Source organism: Phascolarctos cinereus, unplaced genomic scaffold (genome assembly GCF_003287225.1).
Source record: "Phascolarctos cinereus isolate Bilbo 61053 unplaced genomic scaffold, phaCin_HiC Scaffold_5;HRSCAF=322, whole genome shotgun sequence".
Classification (NCBI taxonomy): domain Eukaryota; kingdom Metazoa; phylum Chordata; class Mammalia; order Diprotodontia; family Phascolarctidae; genus Phascolarctos; species Phascolarctos cinereus.
This window is the reverse complement of record NW_027555958.1, coordinates 448,553,977-448,567,729: the sequence shown is the minus strand read 5'-3', so window position 1 is coordinate 448,567,729 and position 13,753 is coordinate 448,553,977. Positions and strand designations below refer to the sequence as shown.

The 13,753-nt window shown below is 45.7% G+C and overlaps 1 protein-coding gene across 1 annotated transcript in view; it reads right to left on the bottom strand.

The window, feature by feature from the left end:
• Positions 1-1,943: 1,943 nt before the first annotated feature.
• Positions 1,944-13,753, bottom strand: part of LOC110209314 (cytochrome P450 4B1-like) — a 33,327-nt gene continuing 21,517 nt past the window's right edge. The window contains 6 exon segments of the mRNA XM_078154559.1: positions 1,944-4,293; positions 4,770-4,852; positions 5,786-5,850; positions 7,528-7,661; positions 11,804-11,994; positions 12,638-12,744. Coding sequence (XP_078010685.1) covers positions 4,125-4,293; positions 4,770-4,852; positions 5,786-5,850; positions 7,528-7,661; positions 11,804-11,994; positions 12,638-12,744 — 749 coding nt within the window. The 3' untranslated portion in view covers positions 1,944-4,124.

Genomic DNA, 13,753 nt, shown 5'->3' with positions numbered 1-13,753 from the left:
TTCTAGAGGTATAAAAGGATAATGTTGTTGCAGTTAGAGCCAAGATGAGGTTTTGTTCTCCCAGATTTGTGACTCCACTGGCAAGCAGAGCCCCCCTTCCCATGCAGTTCAGCACCTGCTTTGTTATGAACAGTCTCTGAAGGCTGCTTGTGGCACTCAAGGGGACTTGCTTAGGGTCACACAGCCAGTATATTTCAGAGCTCTCTTGCTTTTTATCCATTATACCATGAAACCTCTTGAGATTAGACAATATAAGTTTGTTGCAGACCCAGGCAGCTTGACTGCATGATTTTGTCCTGCTCCATTCAAGAACAGGTGCAGAGAGGGCAGATGGTGAATGTCATGCAGGCATGAGCCACCAATTAGTTACAGGACAAGGGGGCAAAGGATGAAAAGAGGAGAGAAGGATATAGGGTTGAACTCTAGATAGAGTATGAAGATTGGGAAGAGAGGAAAAGGAAGCCAGAGCAAAAGCAATGATGAGTACTGAGTGTGGAAGGACTGGAAGTAATGACAAGGATGTTTTCATCCTCATCAAGCCCTTTTAGGGCTAGAAGAAGTGAGTTATAGGGAGGAATGGAATGCAAAGAGATTTCAGGCACAAAAAGGAATTTCAAAAACTGATTACTACAGCAAGTAATGGGCCCCTGCTGGAAGGAGTCATGGGTCTGTTGGCAAAGGACTTGAGTTCAAATCCTGCCTCAGAGCAGCTAGATGGCACAGTGGATAGAGTGCTAGAGCTGGAACCTGCCAACTGTGTGACTCCTGGGCCAGTCACTAGCCTCTCTGAACCTCAGTTTCCTCATTTGTGAAATGGGGATAATAATAGCATCTACCTCACAGGGTTGTAGGGAACATGTAAGCTGAAACAGCCTTAAAGTGGTGTGTGAATGCTATTACTACTGGTTGTGTGATCTTGGGCAAGTAGCTTAACTATCCTGCACCTCAGTTTTCTTACCTGAAAAAGGACAGAACTGGACTAAAAACTGAGAAACCATCTAAATCTATGATCCCAGGTGGAACACTTGTAGGCAGGACATCTAGCTAGATAGATCAATAAGGCATGTGTTTTCACCAGCCTTGCTTTCTGTCTGGCACAATGCTAAATGCTGGGGATACAAATAGGAGCCCTCAAGGAGCTTACATTCTAATGAAGGAAGACAACACAAAAGAGAGAAGCTGAAGGCCTGGGCAGGGACAAGAAAAGATCTGACTCTTCAGAGCCTCAGAAAATAAAAAAGAGAATGTGAGAGCTAGGGGGGAGAGGGTAACAAGGATCTTAAATCCCAGAATGTGAGAGGTGGGAGGGATCTTAGAACCCAGAATGTGAGAGCAAGGAGGGATCTTAGAACCTAGAATGTCAGAGGTGGGAGGGATTTTAGAACCCAGAATGTGAGAGGTGGGAGAGATCTTATGAACTAGAATGTGAGAGGTGGGAGGGATCTTAGAACCTAGAATGTGAGAGCAAGGAGGGATCTTAGAATCCAGAATGTGAGAGATGGGGAGATCTTAGAAACTACAATGTAAGAGCAAGGATGAATCTTAGAACCCAGAATGTGAGAGGTGGAAGGGATCTAGAACCTAGAATGTCAGAGGTTGGAGGGATATCAGAATCTAGAAGGTCAGACATGGGAGGATCTTAGAACCTAGAATGTCAGAGGTGGGAGGGATCTTCCAGAATGTGAGAGGTGGGAGAGATTTTAGAAGCTAGAATGTAATAGCTGGGAGGGACAATGCTAAATGCCTTTAGTAGCTGTCTGAGGTGTGATTCAGACCCAGGTGTTGCCTGACTCCAAACACTGTACAACTTTGCCAGCAAAGGACCTTACAACTGAACACATAGAAGTTAGAGTCTGACATGCGAACAGTGGCATCCGGAATTGGCTGAACAGCCACAGACCTTGTCTCAACTGATCAGTTCTCTTCTTGCAGTGTGATGTGTGTGTGTGTGTGTGTGTGTGTGTGTGTGTGTGTATGTGTGTGTGTGTGTGTGTGTGTGTATGTGGTTAGGGTGTCTCTTTGGGGAGGGTGGAAAGAAAAAAAGAGAGGTAGCTAATAGCAATTCCCTGAAAAACAGCCCCACTCGCCTCACTTCCTCCATTCCCTTCAATGCATTGTGTTATCTGAACTTTACCATCTCGAGCTGCATTAGGATTCTTGTTACTGTTATTTATCTAGAGTTGACACTGAAATGCAAAAAAGGGAAATGACTTGCTCAGGGTCAACTAGTAAAGTATCTGGGACAGGATTTCAAACCAAGTCTTCCTGACCCCATGTCCAACACTTTGGCCAATGTGCCACCTGGCTGCTTCCTTTAGTTCATCTCTTTCCTTAGTTCCAGAGACACCCCACTTATCTGATCTCTCCTTCTCTGTTTCTGATACTGGCTCCTTTCCCTTTCCCCAGCTCCTCACTGTGGGGATTCCTCCTGGCTTATGTTCCTTTTCCACTTGGCTAGCCCATAAACCCAACATACCCAAAGCAAGCTCATCCTTTTCCACCTGAAACCTCTTCTCACTGACTTCCTCATTTCACTGGTCACCCATCCTCCCACAGTCAAACCTGGAGGAGTCTTCCATTCTCGTGTCCCTCACATTTTATATTCACCAAGTTATCAAGTCCCATCAGTTACACCTCCACATCCTTCACGTTGATTCTCTCCTCCCAATTCCTGTGGCCACTACCTGAGCCCAATCCTCATCATCACTGATCAGGTGTCCTAACAAGTCCCTCCCCTCCCCCATCCATTCTTCATCGATCTAGTCTTTCTAATGCACAGGTTTAGGAAAAAGCAGGATCCTCTGCTCAAAGATCTTCAGGGGCTCCCTGTTACCATTTGTACAAAGTTCAAACTCTTTTTCCTGATATTCCAGGACTTCCAAAATTTGATACCAGCTTGCCTTTACAGACCTGGAGTCAGGAAGTTGTTTGTTTAGTCATTTTTCAGTTATGTTCAACTCTTTGTGACCCCATTTGGGGTTTTCTTGGCAAACATGTTGAAGTGGTTTGTCATTTCCTTCTTCAGCACATTTTACAGATGAGGAAACTGAGGCAAACAGGATAAAGTGACTTGCCCAGGGTTACACAGCTATTAAGTGTCCAGGGCTGGATTTGAATTCAGGTCTTCCTGACTCCAGGCCCAGCCTTCTATCCACTGTACCACCTAGATGCCCCAAGGAGTCAGGAAGACCTAGGTTCAAATCCCTCCTCTGACACTTGTTATCTGTGTGATCCTGGTCAAGGCCTTTAACCTCTTTCAGCCTCAGTTTCCTTATCTGTAAAATGGAGCTACTAATAACACCTACATCACAGTGCTGTTGTAAGGTTTATATAAAACACTTTGTAAATGTTTAAATGACACATAAATGTAGGTAATTTGATTACTATTATTCCTTCTCCCAACACCAGCCTTACATAGACAGACCTTGCCCTCCAAACTCCACCTAAACTGAACTCCCTGCCCCCTGCAAATGCCCAGGGCTCTCCAGCTTCTCTGCCTTTGTCCACACTGTCCTCTGTCTAATTTATTTCAAAAACATTTATCAGGATTCTCTTTTGTGCCAGGCACTGTGCTAGGTGCTGGAAGTACAAAGACAAAGCTGAATCAGGCCCTGCCCTCAAAGAGCTTCCATTCTACCCAGGAATAAAAAAAAATGTTCATAAGTAGCTGCTAAGTGTATATAATATCACACAATATAAATTACAGAAGATAAGTGCTAACAGTTGGGGAGACTGAGACAGGCTTCCTGGAGGAGGTGGCATCGAACCAGGCTTTGAAGGAAGGCAAGGTAACTCAGAGCCCCAGTTTCCTCCCCTGTAATATGAAGAGTTTAAACTACAGACCTCAAAGAGGTCTTGCAAACTGATACAATATGGTATGATATGAGATGTTTCTATACTATTAGAAGATATTTCTTGCATATATAGCTATATGTGTGTGTCCAAGTAGAGAGAAAAATCAACACGCTAGGATCTGTGTCTATCGTCATTCCTGTCCCGGACTCTAAGCTCCCAGGAGGCCAGGGACACGTTCAATGTGCAGCAGCAAAGGTACTTCAGCACCACGCCGCTATCCCACCCTCATCCCCCACTATGCACAAGACAGCTCTGGGCTCTCCTCCTTCCTAGGTCAACTTCTTCAAGTTAAGGTAGATGCCATTCTTAGAGCCCAGGACGAGCTGAAGCCGTTTGATGGCTGGCCTCGAGGGCTCTAGAGAAAACTCAAAGTGGAGGAGACAGATGGCTATGACTGCTTTCATCTCCGTCATGGCAAACTGCTGCCCAATGCAGTTCCTGCAGCCAGAGAAGGAGAGAAACACTAAATCAGCATCCTTGCCAGGATTTCTCAATGGCTAGAGTTAGAAATAAGCTCAAGCTCATAGAGCCTGGCCCAGGAGCAGGACAAGCAAGTTGTAAACTTGACATCAGAGGCAGAATTTGAACTCAGCTCTTCCTGACTTTATGGGAAGCATTCTTAGCTGCCTCTCAAATACAGCAAGACCCAACCTTTTCCTTTCCCCTACTCTCAACTACGTGCTGAGGTCAGAACACTCCTCCCCTCAGCAGCCCAAGCTCTCTTTCTTCCAAGGCTCCTAGGAAGCCATCTTTACTAAGCAATCTGTGTGGGAGGTGCAGGGTGGGCTGAGAATGAGGCAGATTTCTCCAGGTCAGCCCTGGAGAGTAGACAGGTGGATATATTTGAGAGACTGTAGTTGAAGCATTGATGTGGCTTCCCTCACCCAACCTAGATGCTAGGTGACAGTACCTACCTAGGCCTAGCCGAGAAGGGGATGAATGCATAGGGGTGACGGGTAGAGGAATTCTCTGGAGAGAAGCGCTGGGGGTCAAACACCTGCAACAAAAGGAAGGAAGACCAGAGATCAAATCCCTCCTTGGTGAACCTTGACAAGGGGATGGACCAGAGGCCCCTGATGTCTCATGTAACTTTGGTAGCCTAAGACTGTGATTCTGAAAATGGAATAAATTCCAGACACAAGGCAAAGTTGGATCCAAGGCCCAGAGACTGGGGGACACAGGGCATGCTTGGGACATAATAGTAATACAGTATCTGCTGGTGAGAACACAGTACATACACATATGAGTAATCTCACATAAGCTTGGAGAATGAACACGGTGCCAAGGAATGGGAATTGGGTGGTTGGAAGGTGTCAGGCCAAAGCATCTGAACCTCACTTGGGAGGAATCAGGAACTACTAAAGATTTTGACTAGAGGAATGCCCTAGTTTACAAAGATCTTCAAAGAAGCAAGACTATCCTTCCCTTACCCCTCCAGTAAATGGATTATAAGGCGAAATGAGGCTAGACAAAGAGATGGATTAGAATGGTCTTCACCCAGGCAGATGGTCCTAGGAGTCTGTATAAGGCTGTGGAAATAGAGAAAGGTGGATGGATTTAAGAGACAGAATCCATCCATCTGCCACAGTGGAAGAATGAATAGACCCCTGGGAGCTGATTGGAGGGGGACAGGAGGGAGAGGGAGGAGTCTAAGATACCTTCAAGGTTAGGGGCTTGGGAGAGGAAGTGAATGGTGGGGGTACAGGCAGAAACAGTGAAGGCAGAAGAAAAAGCAGATGAGAGGGAAAACTAATGGGCTCTTTCCTAGCAAGAGGAGCCCCCAGATCCTCCTCCACCCAGGCCCCTCATGCTGGCTTCCTGAGCTTGCTTAGGGCAGGTTATTCCCTACCCCCAACATACATGAGCCTTCCCATTCTCCTCCCCCTCTGGGAATGCTCTCCTCTGGCCCAGATGTGATGGTTAGAGATACCTCAGGCTTGTCCCACACCGCTGGGTTCCTGTGGAGAGCATAGATGTGGAGAGAGACCAGGCTGCCTGTGGGACAGGAAGAGAAATGCTCCAGGAGGACAGTCCTATGATTTCATTGGTATAGGGAACTCCTGGTGGGGTCAGCCTCTCCACTGATGCTGATAGGCCACTCATATCTAACTAAAAGTCTGAGAAGTCAAGTGACTGGACCAGAACCCAGGTCTTTCTGACTCCAAGGTAAGCCTTCTGTCCACTATGGCATACTGCTAACCTCATCTAGTCACTAGGATGCTGGTTTACAAATGAGGAAACTGATCCCTGAGAATGGAAGTAATTCTGGTGATGTCTTCAGCTCTGTGGGGACTCCAACTCAGATTTCTTGACTCCCAGTCTAGGGTTCTCCTCTGCAAAGCTGAAAATATTGGAATGGAGAAGGTCGGTCTAGGTAGGGGTGGGGAACTGGTGGCCTCGAGGCTAAATGTGGCCCTCTGGTCTTCAAGGTTGTTCTGTGAAGTTTGGATTCAGTCAAAGGGTCACACTTGAGGACCTAAAGGGACACATGTGGCCTCAAGGCTGCAGGTTCGCCACTTCTGGTCTAAGGTTTTCTGTGAGAAGTAACTGGATGTCCTTGGACTCCTCAGGGCCCAAAAAAATCTCACAAATTGTGGCAGGGGTTTCCTTGGGGAAAAACTGGGGGGAATTAGGACTACACTGTGGTGGCAGATCAGGTTTTCATGAAGGATGTGACCTCAAGGACAAGGACAGATGGAAAACCTTCCAAAATCTCTGCAGGGCCAGGATTTCAATCTCCCTGGATTTGGCAGCAATAAAACAAGAGGAAAAACAAAAGAAAAACATGAACAAACCCTCATGAGCCTTGAGAAGCCAATGAGCTGACTTCAGACTGAGGCAAGGATGGACAGAGGATGGGGGAAATGACTTTAATAGAGACTGCGCCATTTTCTAGGGCTTGAGACAGGGACAGATGGCACACAGAAGGCAATATTGATGGCAGCCACAAGGGACCAGACAGGCCAGTCCTGGTATGGGGGTCACCTGAGACCCCACAAGGCATGCTTCGGATATAATGGTAATACAGAAATTGACATCTACAACACAGAATATACATATGTGAGTAATCTCACATAAGCCTAGAGACCTACCATGGGATCAAGGAATGGGAATGGCGTGGTTAGAGGGTGTCAGGCAGAAGCATTTGAACCTCATCTGGGAGGAAGCAGACGCTACTAAAGATTTTTGACTAGAGGAATGACCAAATTTACAAAGATCTACCACTGTGTGAGTTGGTGTGTGAGGCTTACATTACGACCACTTATCTACTCTGAAAGCATGTAGCACAGTGCCTGGCACACTGTAGGTACTTAATAAATGTTTGCCAATCTGTTGATAAATAAATGTCTGTCATTTTCATCATCGCCATTTGGGTCTTGAGAGATGAGTCAGAGATGTCAATATTCCCTGGAAGGGAGAGCTCTGCCTTTGTGGCCAGCAGAAGAACTCAGAGAGTTCATCATTGCTGGGTGCATTTCCTGCTGCACCTGAGAACTAGCCTGCATTAGGTTAGATGAGCTTCTGGCTGGGAGTTTAGATGAATGGGATTTCTCCAGACATGGCACCTTGAGAGAAGGCCCTGACCAAACCCTCAAGAACTTCTGAGTAGTCAGAATGTTACCTAGGTCTCCCACCTCCCACACCCAGGCTCAAGGGCCACCCTTACCCTACCTTCAGGTAGCGACTTCCCATCCATGAAGGTAACAGGCTTACTGAGCTGGCGATATACCTGGGGCACTGGGGGATATAGGCGGAAACTCTCCTTGATGCACATGGTAAGGTAGGTCATTTTCCCCAGGTCTTCCCTGAATGGAGAGAGAGCAGAGGCCAGAGGCTGCAGTCAGTGTGGAGCAGGTACAGCAGGTCCCCAGCCCTACCACTTGGATTCCCCAGACACTCCAGATCTACCTTCCAGCTAGTTTGAAGAGACAAGGGGAAGGTCTGGAATACCCTCCATTATCCCTAGTGATGGACCTGCCCAAGTGTTCAGTCCTAATTCTGGGTCTGTCTGCTGGTCCTCCCTCCCTCTTGCTCATCTCTTTCCTCCGCCTCTTTGTCCACCTCCACCTAGAATGCCCTCCCTCCTCCTCCTTCCCTCTTCCTACCCTCCCTTTAAGGTCCTGCATGTGCATCTTTGGTGTAAGCCCTCCCCGAGCACCCCAGCATGTGTCATCTGAGCCCCTCAGTCACACAGAGCCTGTGCCCCTTGCTTCAGCCTGTGATCACACAAATGACCTCTCAACATTTCCTCCTCATTTCCATCAAAATGAGAGCTCCCTGAGTGCCTCTGATCACTCCTTAGCACAGAGCTAGGCCCAAGGGGGCTCAGGAAAGAAAGACACATGGAGACACTGAACAGGGCCTTACTCAATTCAACTGAACAAATAGGAATCGATTACCTGCTGTATGCAGAACCCTCTGCTAAGAACTGAGGATACAGAGAAGGGAAATGGCCCAGGCCTTCCAGCAGCGACCAGGAGTAGAAAGAAAATTTGGTTTGAATTCAAAGACCTGGGTAGAAATTCTGAATTCATTCTTCTTAGCTGTGTACCAATTACAGCTGAGAAAAGTAAACTGGGTTACTGCCTTGGGAGGTGGGGAGTCTTCCTTCATTGGAGATCTTCTGGTGTAGCCAGATGGGTATTTTGCAGGGATGTTGTAGAAGTGGGGCCCTTATTGGTGGACAAGGTGCCCCTGAGTTCCATCCTAGAACTGAGAGTCTCAAATTCTGTGATTCTATGACCTTGGTCAATGGCCTTGTAAGCCATAGAGTGCCCTATGAATGAAGCCACATTAGGGTCCTCCTCTGAGGCCTTCTCTTGGCATGGTGAGGGAGGTTAGGGGGAGACCCTGACTTCTCCAAGTGCTGGCCAGCAGAACACAAAAATCTTGGCATGTCCTCCCAAACTGAAGAGGCTTAGAGTGTGGTCCTGTCATCCAAGAACCAGCCCAGGTCACCTCAAAGGTGCTCTTTGCTGGAATCTGGGCCACCAGAGACTTTTCCAGCTGCAGCCAATTCATAACTACCATTGACTAAGTTACAGAGAGCTATGGCTTGTATTGGCAAAAGGAGAACCATCATTGCAGACGAAACCTCAGGGCCTTAAAGTTTTATTGCTCAGGAGTACACATCTTATCTCCTCTGCTAGACATGAGATAGAGGCAGAGACCAAGAAAAGAGGAGGCAGGAATGAGGCCCTGTGTGCAGGAAAAAAGGGCAGCCAGCAGGTTTGGTTGATAGGAAGTGTAGAGGAGAAGACATAAGACTGGAGAATGTCATTGATTCTAGATTGTGAAGGAAAACAATTCTAATGAGGAAGGAAAGGGGGATATGTCTGAGGACGTGCAGGCAATTCCCCAACCCTTAGATTCAAAAAGAAATGTATGAAAGACAGAAGCAGAGCCAGATCTCTGGCATGGTCCTATAAAAATGGTGTGAGGGATTTTTTTAAAATAGTGTCAGTAAATCTCAGCATGATCTAAGATTTTGTAAGGGAATCTAAGGACCAAAAAAGGGGTTCTCTTTTGACTTTATTGGGAGAAAAAGGAAGAACCCAGAAGAGCCAAACTGTTGATTTGAGTAGATAGGATGATGATGACTTCCAGCAGAGGTGAAGTTCTTGCTTTGTTTCAGTTTTCTTTGCCAAGGAGAATGACCTTTGCCAAGGCAATGACAAAATGAAAATGACTCATACGGACATGATGCACAAAATAAATAAAGAGGTGGCATGAAGGCAATTAACAGGAGTGCCAAATTTTGTATTCAGGTCATAAAAGAATGGGAAAATATGATTGCTGAATCATTGTCAGTGATCTTTGAAAGACTGTGGAAAAATGGGGAGATACTACAAGATAAAGGGGCTCATGTCCAGGTTTTTTTTAAAGGGGTAGGGTGAGAAAGAGAACAAATTCTGCAAATTGTAAGCCAGTGTGCTTCTCCTGAATTCTTGGGAAAACATCTACACTAATTTTTAGGAAGATGTTTGTGGTTGGCAAACATGTAGAAAAGAGAGCAGTCATCCCAAAAAGCCTACCTGGCTTTAACAAGAGCAGGTCATGCTAGGTTCACATCATTTCTTTTTTGGACAGGACTACTAAACTGGCAGTTGAGGGCAATACTCTGAATACAATTTACCTAGTTTTCAGCCAAATTTTTAATAATATTATCTCTTGTTAGTCTGGTGCAGAAAATTGAAAGATGTGGACTACATGATAATACAATTAGATGGCTTCAGAACTGGTTGGATGGCAGGATTCAAAAGAGTAGTTGTTCAATATGGCAGGAGGTTCCCAGTGGGATACTGCAGGAAATCTGTGCTTGGCCCCGGGCTATTTAATATGTGTATCAATCATTTGGATGAAAGCACAGATGGTGTGTTCACCAAATTTGCAGATGGCATGAGGTTGAAAGGAAAAGCTAGCACAGTTAGGATACAAGGGGATTTTCACAGGCCAGAACATTGGACTTAACATAATAAGATGAAATTTGAGAACCAAAATACAGTCACAATTTAATTTTTAAAAATCTATGAATACAAGATGAGGCAGACAGAGTTAACAAATTATGTGAAAAAGATCTAGGGGTTCTAATGGGCCACAAGCTCGGTATATGTCATCAATGTGATACACCTGCCCAAATAGTTAATGTGATCTTGGACTATATTAAGAGAGGCATATAAATCTAAGTAATATGGTGGTTCGGTCATTGGACTTGGAGTAAAGAAGACCCAAGTTCAAATTCTGCCTCACATGTTTTCTCTCTATATGATCCTGAGCAGTCACTTAGCCTCTCTATATCTTCTTCAGCAAAATAGAGGTGATAATAATAGAATTAATTGTGGGGATTGTGAGGCCATAGTGATTTAATATGTGCAAAATGCTTTGCAAACCTTAAAACACTATAGACACTAACATTGTTTCCAGTATATTGTGTTAATTTCTGGGTGCGATGATTTAAGGACACTGATAGGATGGAGTGTCCAAAGGAGGTCCATCAGGATGACGGGCATTGAGTTCCCATCAAGGGTGGAGCAGTCAAAGGAATTGGACATGTTCGCGCTGGAGAAGAGGACACAAAAGGAACCTGACTGTCCTCAAGTGTTTGGAGGGCTGCCCTGTGGAAAAGAGATCAGATTGGTCCTGCTTGTCTTCAGAGGTCATAAGAAGGAGAGAGAGAGAGAAGTTGCAAAGGCTTCTGGATGCCAGAAAGAACTTTCTAACAATGGATTGTGCCAAAGTAGAGTGGGCTGTCCCCAGGGTTAGTGGGCTCTCCCTCAAATGGAGGTCTCCAAGCAAAGACACAATCACTTAGTTGGGCACGTTAAAGTGGAGGTTCCTTTTATGCTTAGGTTGGACTAAATGACTACTGGGGTCTCTTCCAACTCAGATTCTGTGATTCTAGGAAGAGCAACATAAGAGACTTTGTCAAATAGTCAAGAGAGACAAGGAAGATTAAGAAAATAATGAAACTCCCAAGCCTTGGATCTAGAGACTGGGTAGAACCAAGTAGATGAGATGGTTCCCCAGGAAGCAGCAGTCTCACTGCCAGGAGACCTCAAGCCCAAGGCTGGAACTGGCCCCTAATGCGGTAGGGAGGGGAATGGGAAGGTTAGGAGGAGGACTTGTCCCAGAAGGTTGAGCTCCCCCAAACTCTGCCAGTGGGGTAGATCAAGGGCTAGTAAGACCTTGGAGTCAACCAGAGAAATGCAGTCATTGGATCTGAGATGTAGCCCTTCAAGATTCCTTAGAGATACATTAGTCCAATCCCCTTACTTTATAGATGTGGAAACTGAGGCCTAGAAGAGGGAAGAGACTTGGAATGGCCACAACAGTAAAAAGTGGTGGAGCCTGAGGGAGCAGGGCAGGTCCTGACAGGATCCCTGCATCCCCTGGCATACTTCTCAGGCAGAAATTTGAGAACCGAAGACAGAGCAGGCCCAGGGCTCACCATTGGATGGTGTCACGATTTCCCAAGATGTCCTGGACCTCCTCACAGCATAGCTGCTGGTGCTCTGGGTAGAGGGCCATGCAGTACAGAAACCAGGAGATGCCACTGGTGGTGGTGTCATGACCCTCAAACATGAAAGTGTCCACTTCAGCCCGTAGGTCTGCATCTGACAACTTTGTATTGCTCTCATCCTTCAGGAAGGAACGGAGGTAACAAAAATGCATGGAGAACAAAATAGGAGGGATTCAAGGTAGATTTCAGGGAGAACTTCTCCTCAATAAGAGCTGCTAAATAGGAGAAAAAGGACCTGCATAGGAGGGAAATGGGATCTTCTTTTTTGATGGGGCTGGAGGAAGGACCATTTTCCTACCTGAATTGCCCTCTTATGCATAGGATTTAGAAGTGAAAGGGAGCTTAGAGACTTTTGAGCCAAATCTCATTTTACAGAGGAGGAAAGTGAGGCTCACATTGGGGAAGTGACTTGTCCAAAGCCACACAGGTGGTGAGTGTCAGAATCAGGATTTGAACCCAGGGCTTTTAATGTCAAATCCAGCACCCTTTCTACTGTAATATATTGGATCCTTTTTCACTCTGCCTATCTGAATCCTCTGTACTAATCAAAGTCAAGTTCAAGTTACCCCAGGAAGCCTTGGGCATAGACAGTCCCTTTCCCCACTGATCCCCTCTCCTGTTTGATGAATGATTAAATGCGCAAGGTCAGAAGCAGGACCAGGAGACACACTCCTTGGAGCAAGGAGCACCCTAAAGACTTACTTTGGCTTTGACTGAACGGAACCCCAGATTAATCTACCCCTTAGAAGCCCTCAGACTCACTCCAGGCCCAAGAAGAATGTCCAGGAAATCCAGGCGTTTCTTCCCCTGAATTTTCTCCCGCTCCTCCTCCTCCTTCAGGGCAGCCTTTCTGGCCCTAATCACCTTGTCTGTGCAAGGAAATCAGTGTTAGTGCTGGAAAGGGCAAGAGAAGTCATGTGTTCAAGCACCCAACTTGCAGAAGGGAAAATAATTCCTAGTGATGGGAATAGTTGAGTCAAGGTCATGGAATCAAATGGAGTGAGTGGAAGAGTCAGGTCTCCTGACACCACCCAGGCTCTTTCCTCCAAATACACTGTCTTGAGGTTATAGATGCTTCAGCCAAGCCCTCACTCCAATGAATTATTCACAATTCACCACTGCTGAGAGCACAGCTGGGAGTAATCTCCAACTCTTACTTTAGTGGCTAAAGGAGCCTTCCTATCAGGAATTCTAATTCTTGGAGCCACTGAGCAAGAGGAAAAGGCACTTAAGTGGACAAAGAACTTTATAACTAGAAAAGGAAATGGGCAAGAGAAAGGAAACTAGGAGTCCCCCTCCCCTCTGGGACATAGCATCTTCTGTGTTGAAATGATGGAAACCTTAGGGAAAAGTTCTGACTCCATTTTATAGTTTGTCCTCAAAAGCTAGAAATAGCCTGACAATCCCTGGATTTAAAGAGAATAGATTTCAAAGGGTTCAAATAAAAAATAAATAGAATCTCATGGCCTAAAATTACACAAGGGAAGTTATCTCAAGAAGGATTGAAGGCTCTTGGGAATAGAATCCTGAAGGCAAAAGAGAAATAGTTCTAATAAAGAGGAAAGGGAGAATGATAGCTAAGTAAACCAATGTGGATACACAGTGAACTCATCAATTTACTGAGATTTAAGACACATGTGCAGGATCAGCTGCGATGCATAGGTTGGGACTGGCATCTTTGAAGGGAATAGTTATGCTGATGAGATTATAGATACACTAAAGAATTAGAGAAATTAAAGATGGTGGAAGGATGAGATGAACATAAATTCATTGCCCTAAAGAACAGAGTCAAATTAGACAGAGATGTGGCCCAGTGAATAGAGTGTCAGACTTGGTGTCTGGAGTGCCTGAGTTCAAATTGGGCTTCAGACTCTTATT